This window comes from Crinia signifera, chromosome 12 (assembly GCF_055691185.1).
Source record: "Crinia signifera chromosome 12, ASM5569118v1, whole genome shotgun sequence".
NCBI lineage: Eukaryota > Metazoa > Chordata > Amphibia > Anura > Myobatrachidae > Crinia > Crinia signifera.
In genome coordinates this window covers 88592212-88607699 of record NC_139228.1, presented here as the reverse complement: position 1 = coordinate 88607699, position 15488 = coordinate 88592212, and the positions used below count along the sequence as shown (strand labels likewise).

Below are 15488 nucleotides of genomic sequence, written 5' to 3'. Positions count from 1 at the left end.
CACTGTGATACTTGGGAGAATGGGGTCTGGACTGTGCCTAGGGTAGCCACCTCTCCCGGATTTCTGGGATTCTCCTGTATTTGATGGCAACCCTCCAGGAGACTTTTCCAGTCACCCGGGTTCTGGGATTGTCCTGGAATCCGGATGGCTGAAAAAAGAGAGAGAGTCTGTAGCGGGCGCATTTGGTGAAGATTCACTGCCGCTGCGGAGCTACAGACGCTCACGCGAGATGTCATCTGATTGTGGTTGGTCAGACAGTGAGGACTTGTGACTGCCTGGGGGGGGGGGGTGGGGGGGGTGCTGCTGTGCCTGTATGCTGCGCTATATAAGAAACTGTTAATAAATAAATAAATACTCCACCTTATGGTTCTAGTTTCCATAAGGCAGTATTACAGGGGGAGCCGCCTGTGGTGTCCTGTTGTTGTTGTTATTATTATGCAGGGGGAGCAGCCTGTGGTGGTGTCCTGTTATTATACAGGGGGAGCAGCCTGTGGTGGTGCCCTGTTGTTGTTATATAAGGGGAGCAGCCTGTTGTTGTTATATAAGGGGAGCAGGGGGATTTCTCAGCCCTCACCACCTCACCTCTAACGGAGCAAATGTTTTTAAGTTGTTGCTTTTTTGTTTGATTGGGGGGTATAATCATAGCTCCGCCCTCTTACTGATCAGGCTCCGCCCACTACAACTTCTCTGTCTTGTATCAGGCATTCTGTAGTAATAACTGTTGATGATCATGTCAGCGCTGGTCTCACAGAGCTGGTGTCATGGCATAAGCCAAACTCTGCCCAGTGCACAAGTGGTTACTATTGTTTGTTTCTGGTTAGGGTGTTTTTGTTTTAAATGCAAAAAGCGTCTTCACACAACCCCCATAATTGTGTCACTGTCCAGTCCTGGATTTCAGTAATCTGTGTTTTATTCACATATTCTGTGTATTTGTTTATATAAGAGATCACACCTTAAGCACCTTTGTTTTAATTAACTCCGTCAATAGTCTGATAGTGAATGCAAATTAATTGTCTCCAGGGGACAGATCTCCCTGAGCAGGTGTCAGAAGGTATTACCAGAAGGCAGAACATCGCATTCCCTCAAACAAATAACCCCACATAGGACCTCATTCTGGTCCACAAGCAACGCTGCGAAATTCACAGCGCTGCGTGTGGCGCAAACGCTGTCTGCTGTGACCATCGAATGATTTCTCCAGCGCTCGCAGATCGGAGACACCTCTATGGTGTCTCTGATCTGTGAGCGCCCTGTGCGGGAAGCTGACATTCGCTGCCTTGACCCCCGCACCCGTGTTGCCGTAACGCTGGGCATTCCCATGGGCTGTACCCCCCCGCCCACACTGCTAGGTGCATGTGGGGCAGCGAACATGTAGTTCGCCATGCACGCTGCGTCAGTGTAGATGCAAAACATCGGTCCCTCGTGCAAACGCACAGGGGTCTGAACAATTTAGAATAACCCATAGTTCCCAAATTGAAATGACCAAAAAATAACACACACAGCTTTAAACTTGTGGGGGGAATTCAGTTGTGCGTGATGTAAAACACTGCCAGTTTGAATTACTGTGGATAAGTGCGTTCACATTTACATGCGGTATCCAATTTAAATTTTAAAAAAAAAATGGTCATGGGGTTTTCTTCCTCTCTAGTGGTCTCCCTTCATCTTTCCACTGGGGAGGGTGTGTGGGGAGGTGTAGTTCTCCCAGCTGCTGTCTTTGGGGGAGGGGGGACAGTCAAACACACAACTCAAACATTCTTGCACACAAATACGGGGCCTACACACGTAGAGTTTTGCTGAACGATCTGAGCCATGCTGGAACGCTCATCAAGATCGCTCAGCCCATCGATGTCAGTGCTGTGCGCTCAGCGGTGTAGCTAGGTGCCATGGTGCCCGGAGCAAGGGCATATTTCGCGCCCCCCCCTCCTCCCGGTAATGAATTGGGGGCGTGGCTAACTTGTGTTGGGATGTTACATTTGAAATACTGTATATAAGACACTGTAACGGAATCTGCTGCGCTATATAAGACGCTGTAACGGAATCTGCTGCGCTATATAAGACCCTGTAACGGAATCTGCTGCGCTATATAAGACACTGTAAAGGAATCTGCTGCGCTGTATAAGACACTGTAAAGGAATCTGCTGCGCTGTATAAGACGCTGTAACGGAATCTGCTGCGCTGTATAAGACACTGTAACGGAATCTGCTGCGCTATATAAGACACTGTAACGGAATCTGCTGCGCTGTATAAGACACTGTAACGGAATCTGCTGCGCTATATAAGACACTGTAACGGAATATGCTGCGCTATATAAAACACTGTAACGGAATCTGCTGCGCTATATAAGACACTGTAACGGAATCTGTTACGCTGTATAAGACACTGTAACGGAATCTGCTGCGCTATATAAGACGCTGTAATGTAATCTGCTGCGCTATATAAGACACTGTAACGGAATCTGCTGTGCTGTATACTGCTGCGCTATATAATACACTGTAACGGAATCTGCTGCGCTATATAAGACACTGTAACGGAATCTGCTGCGCTGTATAAGACACTGTAACGGAATCTGCTGCGCTATATAAGACACTGTAACGGAATCTGCTGCGCTGTATAAGACACTGTAACGGAATCTGCTGCGCTATATAAGACACTGTAACGGAATATGCTGCGCTATATAAGACACTGTAACGGAATCTGCTGCGCTATATAAGACACTGTAACGGAATCTGTTGCGCTGTATAAGACACTGTAACGGAATATGCTGCGCTATATAAGACACTGTAACGGAATCTGCTGCGCTATATAAGACACTGTAACGGAATCTGTTGCGCTGTATAAGACACTGTAACGGAATCTGCTGCGCTATATAAGACACTGTAACGGAATCTGCTGCGCTATATAAGACGCAATCTGCTGCGCTATATAATACACTATAAAGGAATCTGCTGCGCAGTATAAGACACTGTAACGGAATCTGCTGCGCTATATAAGACGCTGTAATGTAATCTGCTGCGCTATATAAGACACTGTAACGGAATCTGCTGTGCTGTATACTGCTGCGCTATATAATACACTGTAACGGAATCTGCTGCGCTATATAAGACACTGTAACGGAATCTGCTGCACTATATAAGACGCTGTAACGGAATCTGCTGCACTATATAAGACACTGTAACGTAATCTGCTGCGCTATATAAGACACTGTAACGGAATCTGCTGCGCTATATAAGACGCTGTAACGGAATCTGCTGCGCTATATAAGACACTGTAAGGGAATCTGCTGCGCTATATAAGACGCTGTAACGGAATCTGCTGCACTATATAAGACGCTGTAACGCAATCTGCTGCGCTATATAAGACACTGTAACGGAATCTGCTGCGCTATATAAGACGCTGTAACGGAATCTGCTGCACTATATAAGACGCTGTAACGTAATCTGCTGCGCTATATAAGACACTGTAACGGAATCTGCTGCGCTATATAAGACGCTGTAACGGAATCTGCTGCGCTATATAAGACGCTGTAACGGAATCTGCTGCGCTATATAAGACGCTGTAACGGAATCTGCTGCGCTATATAAGACACTGTAAGGGAATCTGCTGCGCTATATAAGACGCTGTAACGGAATCTGCTGCACTATATAAGACGCTGTAACGCAATCTGCTGCGCTATATAAGACGCTGTAAAGGAATCTGCTGCGCTATATAAGAACCTGTAACGGAATCTGCTGCGCTATATAAGACACTGTAATGGGATATGCTGCGCTATATAAGACACTAACGGAATCTGCTGCGCTATATAAGACGCTGTAACGGAATCTGCTGCGCTATATAAGACACTGTAACGTAATCTGCTGCGCTATATAAGACACTGTAACGGAATCTGCTGCGCTATATAAGACGCTGTAACGGAATCTGCTGCGCTATATAAGACGCTGTAACGGAATCTGCTGCGCTATATAAGACACTGTAAGGGAATCTGCTGCGCTATATAAGACGCTGTAACGGAATCTGCTGCGCTATATAAGACGCTGTAACGGAATCTGCTGCGCTATATAAGACACTGTAATGGAATATGCTGCACTATATAAGACACTGTAACGGAATCTGCTGCACTATATAAGACACTGTAACGGAATCTGCTGCGCTATATAAGACACTGTAAGGGAATCTGCTGCGCTATATAAGACGCTGTAACGGAATCTGCTGCACTATATAAGACACTGTAATGGAATATGCTGCACTATATAAGACACTGTAACGGAATCTGCTGCACTATATAAGACACTGTAACGGAATCTGCTGCGCTATATAAGACACTGTAAGGGAATCTGCTGCGCTATATAAGACGCTGTAACGGAATCTGCTGCACTATATAAGACGCTGTAACGCAATCTGCTGCGCTATATAAGACACTGTAAAGGAATTTGCTGTGCTGTATAAGACACTGGCTCACGCTCATACAATTGCTGATGGACATTTGAAATATGGCGCATTGGAGCAGACGGTCCGGCAGAGATCCGCTAACTGCAGCTTCCGGTGCGTGAGCTCTGATAGGCTGTTCGGCAGGAGCCATATTTCAAATGTCTGTCGGTGCTGGTTTGAGCCATGGCAATGGGCAGTGAGTGGCCATGTGCTGCTCCTCCCCCAGGACCCAGCGCTCTAGGCTGCAGCCTGCCTGATCATCCTAATATTTTATCAGGCCCTGGTCCCCTCCCTGTAGTATAATTATTATACAAGGTATATCAGCCCCCTCCCTGTAGTATAATCAACAGCCCCCACATTGTAGTTGTATTATTAAGAGCCCCCTCCCCCATAGTATTATTAATAACAGCCCCCATGTCCTCTAATTAAAATGTCTGCCACCCCCCACCCCCTTTATATACTTTATATATACATACTCACAGATAGCACCAGGCAGACCATGTCAATTCGCTGCTGTGTTTTCACTGACACAGCAGCCAGTCACCATCAGAAGCAGCTCCAGCACCCAGAGTGATTACAGGTAGTGCGAGTGAAAGGAGGATACAGACCCTCAACCCCGCAGCTGGAGGAGCAGGGAGGATGCAGCATGGGAGCACAGAGCCTGCATATGCCCGCCAACCAGCTCGGACTCATCTCCTAGCATCAGCAGGCGCCAGCACACAGGGCTCCCTTCCTCTGACATGTAACAGTGGGGATCGGGCGGCTCTTAGCAATTTAATCCGCAGCAGCAGCTCCAGATCCCCGTGCGCACCCACGTCAGCATCTGCGGCAATCAGCCTTAGATGCTGTTGTGGGTGCACGTGCACTTTGCATGGGATCTGCTGCCGCGGATTGCTGACAAGGGTGCGCACGGGGATCTGGAGCTGCTGATTGAATTGCTGAGAACCGCCCGATCCCCGCTGTTACATGTCAGGAAGGGAGCCCTGTGTGCTGGCGCCTGCTGATGCTAGGAGACGAGCATCCTTCACCCTGTCAATGGGCTTGGTGCTGCGGATCGGATCCACAACAGAGATCTGATCCGTCACACCTCCTCTGCCCGTACAACATTCCATTCCGCCGCCACGTTTCCGCCTGCGTGCCCCTGCACCCACGCTGCCGAGCTTTAGGTAAAAAAAGTATTTATGGAAATTACAGCAGGCGGTGCAGGCAGCACGAGCCCCATGAACTCCTTGGGCCTCGGTGCACTGCACCGTCTGCACCGGCATTACTAGTTCTGCCCCTGGGGAGGAGTCTGGAGTGTTGCTGCGCTGCCCGGAAGCCGGACCGAGCAGCAGCACCAGCAGGGCAGGAGGCAGGCGCCGGGAAGGGCAGCCGCCGGCACACGCTGCCCCCCGTTAGTGTATGGTGATCAGGCAGGGATCATTTGCGGAGGGGGGGGCGGGCCGGCGGCGCCATTCCACCAATCGGCGCCCGGAGCAGGAGCTCCGGTGGCTCCGCCCTCCCTACGCCTCTGTGTGCGCTAAGTGATCTGTCTGGCGCAGTGTTCTTCGGTGAAAACACGCGCCCTGACCGGTGACTAACTAGATTTATCCAGCAAGCTGGATCACAAGCGCTGGGCGGTAGCGAAGTGCGGGGCCGCACATCACTATCGCCCGTACATGTATTTTCCAAGTGATCTAGTTCGATGCTCTGAAATTCAGTCATTTGTAGGCCCCATTACAGACGCTCATATCCACCTTATGTACTCAGTGGTGCTGGAGAACACACTCGCTCGGATAATTGCCGATGACTTAAGCTAATTGGAAACTTTAAATTGCTTAATTAGTCTTCCTTGGGGTGCCGGAGCAAGTCCCAGTAATTTTAGGACAAAAATTAGACTTGTTCTGGAGAATGGAGAAAATACACTCTGGTTTCTATTGAAATCGCTGCGTCTCATTTTCTCTCCTCTGATTAGGAAAACCGTGCACAACGGGGGTATTTCAGATTTCACCCCAACAATTTCCCAGCTAGGGGGGTATTCAATTACTCGTCTTATGCAAGATAGAATCTTAAGAGTCCATTTGTAATGGAAAAGAATACAGAGTTCTTACTAATAACCCCCTCAATCCCTACAGTGAACAAAGCACGTTCTCCCTCTTGTGTGCTACGTGTTGGCCAATCCTTCTGAACACAGTGGTTTTTGGGTCTGATTCTACTTGGTTTGCAAAGCAAACTCCTTCTTTAAAAGTCAAAACTATGCTGCGCTGCAGGTGGGGCAGATGTTAACTTGCAGAGAGTTAGATTTAGGTGAGTTACTTTGTTTCTGTGCAGGATAAATACTGGCTGCTTTATTTTAACACTGCAATATAGATATCAGTTTGAACACCCCCCCCCCAACCCAAATCTAACTCTTTCTGCACATGTTACATCTGCCCCACCTGCAGTGCAGCATGTTATTGTCCATTTAAGAAGAAGGGGTTTTTTTTTGCAACCAGAATCAGGCCCTTTGCTTGACCCTTCTGTCTTTCACAAAAACAACTGTATTTTCTGTAACCTGGCTGCAACCCCAGCCAAAGTGCAATGCCCTTTATATCTCGGCGACAGATACCCCGCGTGTGATACTGAACCTTTCCTAAAACAACTTCACACTGTCCTTGGCCCCGTCATGTTTGCAGCACGTGCAATAGGTACAGAAGAGAACGGATTTCTGTAAAAGACAGTGTGAAGCACCGTTTACCACATTGGGGGTTATTCTTGTTCCCTAGAAAAGGCACAATCACTCTCTAATGCACAAAACCATGTGCACTGCAGGTGGGGCAGATGTAACATGTGCAGAGAGAGTTAGATTTTGGTGTTTTATTGTTTCTGTGCAGGGTAAATACTGGTTGCTTTATTTTTACACTGCAATATAGAGATCAGTTTGAAGTACAAACCCCACCCAAATCTAACTCTCTCAGCAGTGCACATGTTTTTGTCCATTAGAAAGAGTTTGTGCCTTTGCAAGTAAACCAGAATAAACCCCATTGTGTTAATCAACTGATGACTTAATTACCATCTTATCCTGCTCACACACTTCCTTCCCGTGTTGTTGTGTGTACAGTGACATTAGGCCGGTGGTGTCGCTCTCTGCCTCCTCTGATACGGGATGCGGTCATCTATTAGAATGAACTAAGGTCTACAGTCATTAGGTCGACCCCACTAGGTCGACCTGACTTAAGGTCGACATGGGCCAAGGTCGACATGACTTAAGGTCGAATTTGCATAAAGGTCGACATGAGGAAGGTCGACTGGTCATAAGGTCGACATGGGTTTTTCACTGTTTTTTGAGCCGACATGTGCCGACAGGCGGTATTTCATGCCCTACCATCCACTAGGGCGTGGTGGGAGAATAAAATAGTGTGCCGAGCGCAGCGAGGCACCGTGCCCGAAGCATTGCGAGCGAAGCGAGCGTCCGATTTTCATTGCCAACTGTGTCCATGTCGACTGTGTCGACATTCGGATCAAAAAAACAGTGAAAAACCCATGTCAACCTTATGACCAGTCGACCTTCCTCATGTCGACCTTTATGCAAATTCGACCTTAAGTCATGTCGACCTTGGCCCATGTCGACCTTGGCCCATGTCGACCTTAAGTCAGGTCGACCTTCCTGCCAGTCGACCTAATGACTGTAGACCTAAGTTCATTCTGACAGATGTACCCATTCCTCTGATACATTCCCAGCCCTCCATACACTCTGCACTGCTCTGCTTCTCCTCTGCAGCCAGTTACTGGACACAATGACACCGTGTGACCGTACAGTGACATTAGGTCGGTGCTGTCGCTGTGTGTACAGTGAGATTAGGCCGGTGGTGTCGCTCTCTGCCTCCTCTGATACATTCCCAGCCCTCCATACACTCTGCACTGCTCTGCTTCTCCTCTGCAGCCAGTTACTGGACACAATGACACCGTGTGACCGTACAGTGACATTAGGTCGGTGCTGTCGCTGTGTGTACAGTGAGATTAGGCCGGTGGTGTCGCTCTCTGCCTCCTCTGATACATTCCCAGCCCTCCATACACTCTGCACTGCTCTGCTTCTCCTCCGCAGCCAGTTACTGGACACAATGACACCGTGTGACTGTACAGTTGGTGTTTACTTATCTGTCAGCGAGGAAATGAATGTGGTCACAGTATGCTGTATACATTCTTAGTGTGTCACGTCCTAGTGTAAAATGACACAACTCTGCCAGAACACATTACATCGGTAATAAAAGTAGGACTTTAAAGCCGTAGGACAATCCCTGGTTGCGAGGGGGAGGGGGGTGGAATGGGATATGGTCGCTAGGTCGACATTATGACGGTTGACATCTGGCCCTTTGTCACGCTATTTTGACTCATCGGGTCAATAAATCGTGTGACAGGTGCCATATCGTATGTGTTTTATACGCTGGGCGGTCATGTGCGCACTGGATTGGACCCGGAGATCGCCATGGCTGCCGCGAGGATTTGTCTGAGCCCGTTGCAGTCACTGGCATTGCGTACGGTACATTGGGGCAGATGTATTAATCCTGGTAAAGTGATATAATGGAAGGGGATAACGCGCCAGCCAATCAGCTGTGTTGATGACCGTTGATTGGCTAGTGCGTTATCACCTTCCATTATATCACTTTACCAGGATTAATATATTTGCCCCACTGTATGCAAAAGGAAGGCATGTGATATATCGTATGCGATTCTGCATACGAGGTAGTAGGGGGGGTATCGCATGCGAGGTACGCATGTGATACCTCGCAGTAGTGTATGGGGGCCTTTGGAATGTTTTCAAATATAGAAGGTATCATAGTTTTATCAATGAACAAAAATCTGAATCAAATCCGTGTTTTGTGTGACTGCCCTTTAGCCTCAAAACCACATCAGTGCTTCTAGGTCATACTTGCCGACCCTCCCTGAAAGGCCGGGATGCTCCTGAAATATCAGATCCCCCTCCCGGCCCCCCAGAAAGGTGGGAAATCCTCCCGCAAGCACCTGGAACCTCTGCATCCCCCCTGTCTCCTCCTACCCTTCCCGGCCTGCCGGTTAAGTAACAGCATTCGTGGATGTACACAGAGGGGGTGGGGCTAAATATGCAAATCTCGTCATTCTAGGATGGGGCTTAAAACAGTTTTTGGGGTCCTTTTAAAGACTCCTCCCACTTACTGGCAACACTACGTTTGTTTATCCAGTCACTGTGGGGAAGACAGTGAAGTCTGGGGGACACAGTCTGTGTTGTTGCGTTGTCCGTGTATGTTAGTGTGTCCTATAACTAACCTGTCTCTCTCTGTTCTTTGTTCCAGTCTTGGCTCCTCAGGCGCACGCGTTTGCTAAGGCCTTGAAAAAACTTCCTATCCTACATGATGAGATCTACGCCCAGCAAACAAAACTCTATGACTTCCTGGAATCCCCAGAAAACACCTTGGTGCTCCCGTAAGTATTTTGCCATGTGGCGTACATGCGTGTGTTTGTGTGTGTGTGTGTGTGTGTGTCTTTGTTTGTCTGTGTGTGTGTTTTTATGTTTTTATTTTATTTGTCAAGGAAAGGCAGAAACTGAATTGCTAGTGTGACTTGAATACTAGGGCTTGTGGTAATTGCAAATCTGTGTAATACGTTTTGATACAAGGGGCTGTGGCTCTTCCTACCACCACCTGCGAAATCTGCAACTTTACATGTGTGTTGCAAAGAAATTGGTCCAACCTAAATGTGCAATAAAACAGTGATATCGCTCATTTCATCGCACCGTGTGTTCGATAAATATTGGCGACCCCCACACATATATTGAAGAACAATCCCAGATTTTTTTTTTTTCTATAATCTTGTTGCACCACATTTATTTTAAACAAATACATTGCTTAGCTGTCATCTCTAGGATTAGAGCCTGGGACCTGTTACACTGGGGGCAGACACCGCACTGAGCTATTTCCACCTGCACTGTAATGGGCCCTACACACGGGGCCACATTCAGGCATTTTCTAAATTTGACTAAATCACTAAAATTCTAATACGTTTTATTATTGGCATCGTGCGCAGGATTCTTCATCATTTAATAAGGCTTCTGTAGTGATAGATGCGGAGGAAATGAATTTCACACTTAGACTAATTTCTCCATTATTCATGCAATAAAATATTGTAATTTGCTTACTAAGGGATAGTGGGAAAAGCAGTACTAAATCCTCTGTCTTTAGGGTCTGTCTAATGAGACTGCTTTGCCAAACTTACTGGACCTTTGAGGTTACACGAGGCTTCTCGTTCTTGGATGTCGCAGAAAATGTATTCTGATGAGATACACAATTAATTACAAGCGAATCGTGTAGATCTGTTCAGGTCCACTTGGCTCTCCGTTGATGTGTTGCTCTGTATTGCTGTAATGATTTGCTTGGGGGGATATACAATTAGTGGCATTTCATTATTATATACGTCCTGTTGACGTTTGGTATGAAGTGCACAGTTGGAGAATTGTGTAATAACGAATGCAGTGTTGTACACTTGTTTATCCTTTTTTGTAAACTGTGTAGTGCGGTGGTTCCCGAACGTTTTTGAATCCCAACACTCTCGAGCAGTGGTTCCCAACTTGGGGTACGTGTACCCCTGGGGTTAAGCTACAGACTGGTTGGGGGTACTTGAAAACAAATATTGGTAATGGAGGAAGAAGTCTCCCGTTGCCATGGAGATGAACCCCGTTGCGCCACTTCCGGTTCCGTCTGCAGCGTCATCAGCGTCTCCTTGTGCTTTTGTCCGACCAGCAATCCACTGGGAGCTACCCGTGCTGCCCTCAGACATCAGCGACCATCTGCCCCACACTGATACATGTGGAGGAAGCAGCGGCATTAATCCTACAGGGGTACTTATAAATGAGAAGCCTACTCAAGGGGTACGGGAGAGAAAAAAGGTTGGGAACCGCTGCCGTAGAGTATCAGAATTTTTTCACCGCACCCATAGGCAAAAAGACATTTAGAAAACACAATATAAAATGAGTTAGATTCTGTTTATATGTCATCCTTCGGTTCAGTTATGTGGTGAGGTTGATTTGCTTCTGGTTGACCATATAGATTATGAATGGCAGCTACCACTGAAGTTTTTGGCGTATATGTCAACATGGACACTATATAAGCCAGGCATTTCCAAACTATGGCCCTCCAGCTGTTGTGAAACTACAAGTCCCATCATGCTCTAGGTGTAGTTTCACAACAGCGGGAGAGCCATAGTATATACCATGCCTGGTATAAGTATACCGCATTTCCATTACTTAGACATTGTCAGCCTAGGGACCGGATACCGCCGAGGCACACAGTTTGGAAATCACTGGTACAGTGTGTGGGTGGCGTTTGCTGTAATTATTATAAAATCTGTAATTCAAAAAACCTTAATTAGTTATGAGTGGTTGGCTTACCATCTCCGTTATGAGTTAAAACCCTTGTCTGTGTTGAGTTTGTATGTTCTTCCTGTGTTTGAATGGGCTTACTTTGGATGCTAAATGACTATACGCTTTATCTATGACATAGGGAACTCTTTCCATTGTCACAAACTTTCCCAATTTAGACAAGCTTTCTTAATTATCAAGCACTTAATTACCTGTGAAGATTGGCTACATACATACATTTCTATCATCTTAATTAGCCTACTGCAATACCCCCTACCTTTGTCTCCCAGCAACAGCTGGTGCATAACGCAGTGGGCAGGCTGGTAACCAGATCTGTTCCGCCCCCGTAACGCCCGTTTCACAAACCGCTGAGATTTGCAGGTACTCAGATCATTTGCATGATTTTACCTCCACCTCCTCTGCAGGCCTGAGATTGCCGGTAATTATCTCTTCATCCCGCTCACTTTGCTAGGCTGAAGAGATAATAGATGGAGATGATCTGACTCCTCTTCCAGGAGATGTGGGGGAGTCCCCCCAAAATATTGGGAGCGCAAAGATACACAAAAAGCAAACAAAACCCTATTTCTGCAATTTCTGAATACAATGTTGTTGGAGCAGCTCCGTGATTTCCCCCTTGCACCTATTGTAGTTACGCCCTTGTGTTGAGGGGGGCATAGGTTGAAGTTTTGCCTATGTTGGAAACCCTTCTGAGCCTTGCTGGAATCCTATATGGATACTCTCCTGCTTACAACCAGAAAACAAATACACTTCCGTCTCAGCACTATTTGTTATCTCACTTGATTGGCCATACAAGGTCCTGCAATTTCCTTAGGTTAACATTATTGGGTCTGTCAGTGTTCCTCTCCTGGACTCCCTTAAAGGGACTACAAGCAGATGGGATGCCGGTAGTCATAATACCGACGCCAACCTAATGACTAGTGCCAGAAGGCCGGTGTCTGCATCACGAACGTGGGTGTGCAGGGCTGGTCAGCATTAGGCCGTAGAAGAGTGGATTATGTCTAGGCACTAGTGGGGGACTTATTCTGGCTAAGCTGCAGTGTGTGCATGGGTGAGTGTGGTGGGTGTAATGTGGGGGGTTAGGTTAAGGTGGGGTAGGAGGGTTAGGCCCTAGTGTGGAGGGTTAAGCTGTAGTAAGGAAGGGTTAGAGGAGGGCAGGGAGAAGGTAAGCATACTTACCTGACCCATCTGTATCCCCTGCATCCGGATACCGGCATCTGTATCCTGACTGCCCGCATACCATCTGCCGGTCATCCGTATGTATGCAGTGGGGCCACTAGGAGTATCCCCATGTTCCCATGTGAGCCAGTCTAACCCTGTACAGTGGGCCATTGCTGAACCTTTCAGTGTATTGGACATAGTGGTATAGGATGTTTATGTATCCCCTAACAGAGGAATCGATGACACTTTATCATTTTCATCGAATAGATCTTTTGTTATATAGGTTTTTGATTTATCGCTTTCTTCTTTTGCAGTCTCTCTAAACCAAATAAAAGGGTCGTATATACGATTCTGGAGTATTCGCCACTTCTCGACTCCTGTAATATGACCACGGATGACTGGGCCAAAATCGCCAAGGACATACAGGTAGAGTACATTGCCGGTAGCAATAGCCCTTATATTGCCTTACTTTTATTTTTGTTCTTTTATATTGATTGCAATTAATTTTATAATAATGCCCATTACTGAGCCTCTATATGCTGTATGCAATTATCACTATCCTATATGCCGAACTGTACCTCGCTTCTATTTGTCTTCCCCATTTCCCCAGACATGAAATACAGTTCTTTTGTTCATGAGTCAATAAACCTCTAGTTCCCTACAATATGCTTCTGTACAGTGTATTAATCATGTTCAGGATGTACTGTAATTACTTACTACAGCAAGGTCACTACTACAGATGTTTTTCCAGTGAAACATTGTAACGTACAGCCGCAGACACACAGAATATAGGTGCGCTCTATATTATTTAAATCATCAGGAGCTGCTTGTGCAAAGTTGCAAATAAGACACATTTTAGCTGAAAAGGTTGCACATATTAACAATCAGTGTCACACAGAGCTCATGCGTTCTGTGTACACGACTTGTAGCACAGATGTATTTGGGGACATCTATACGCAGGACCTTGCAATTCTATGCTAGTGTTAATGAGCGTTATCTGCACAGAATTATTTATATTGTACAGAAATATTCTCCTCTATAAGTATTGAAATAACACCTCTGCCTGACCAAAGGATCTCCCTGAAAGGGGAAAACAATTACCTATTTTTGTGACCTTGAGTTCCGCTCGAAGTGCCAATTACTACTAAAAACAAGCAGAACAACATCAGGGTTCCGAAATCATTAACCCAGTGAGTGGCTATAGCCAGATAATATGCGCAATATTACGCCACATGATATAATCTCTCAAAGGCTAAACCTTTCCACCTAGGTCCAACACCACTGGTTCCCCATGGCTGGTTCAAACAATTTTGTAGGACAACGATGCAGAATTCCCAAATCTGTAAATTAGTTCAGGCCCTGGTGGTTTTTATTATTTTGGTTTATGACACTCCTGTTTTTGTTTCATACAATATACTCAGTTTTGTAGCATGTTTATGACTCGGGGTTCTTTTGTAAAGAAATGCTTAACCTATTGATCTCTGAAAGATGTGCAAAAAAAGTTATATATTTCCTATATTACAGGTCATTATAATGAATAAAAATGTTTGCTTGGCAATTTTCACACCTATTTGGACAATTTGGCAACTCAAAGGCTTAAGGCACAGATTGTAAATGTCCGAAAAACATGGAGCAATTCTGCAGAGTGGAAAATCTATAGGCCTATTGCGCTCCCTAATGTGACAACCGGGTGTGGTATAACACACCGGCCGTTGGGATTCCGACAGTCATTAGCCCGATGTCAGAATCCCGACTGCACAGCGAGGGGAGCGCAACGAAGCCCCTTGCGGGCTCGCTATTTTATTCTTCCTCTATGAGGGAGCAGTCAGGATTCCAACGTTGTGGTAATGACTGTCGGAATCCCGACCGTCGGTGAGTCGTCCGGCACCCGTGCCAACCATATGGGTCATCCCATCCCTCCAGTAGAGATAGTGCAGGCATCTGATATTTCTTACAGTTTTTGGTCTTGCTGAAGTAGTTGCGAATACCTCCGAACTTTATCTTGCTCACATGAGAACAGTGGTCAGGGAACAAATGGGGTAAAAATGAAATTCCTGGGGGTAATGTACGATCGCATCGCAGAGAGTTACAGTACTGTAGTGTACAAGGACCTGACGCAGTGCAGGGCATCAGGCCCTTGTGTATAACACCCTTCCCTGCGTGATGGCCTGGGCCCCTCCTCCAAGTCATCCCTCTTCTTCAGTACTCAACAAGCACTCTGGTTTGTTCTGTCTGAAAACGGTTTTGTCCGTGAAAGTTGCAATAACATGTGATTTCAGTATTGGACACTAGAGGGAGCTGTGGTTTCAGAATAGTTTTTTATATGACGCGTGTTTTACTAATATAAAATCTTCTCTGTATCTGTAAAGTACCTCTATATTGGCACCGTCACTAAAATGAGTTTATCTATACCCTGATGTTTTGTTTTCTGTCCAGCTTTTAATAATTAAGAATTGAGATATAATGAGCTATTTTATTTTAGGTTTCTTTTACATTTAAACTTCTGATTATTTGGACACAAACATCATTTTTTTTTTAA

General features: G+C 46.2%; 1 protein-coding gene across 1 annotated transcript in view; it reads left to right on the top strand.

The window, feature by feature from the left end:
- The window catches only part of ASPG (asparaginase), an 81610-nt gene that overhangs the window by 15070 nt on the left and 51052 nt on the right, over positions 1–15488 (top strand). Inside the window, exons 2-3 of the mRNA XM_083165831.1 lie at positions 9711–9840; positions 13264–13375. Of these exons, the coding sequence (XP_083021957.1) occupies positions 9711–9840; positions 13264–13375 (242 nt within the window). The remainder of the gene's footprint in view (positions 1–9710; positions 9841–13263; positions 13376–15488) is intronic.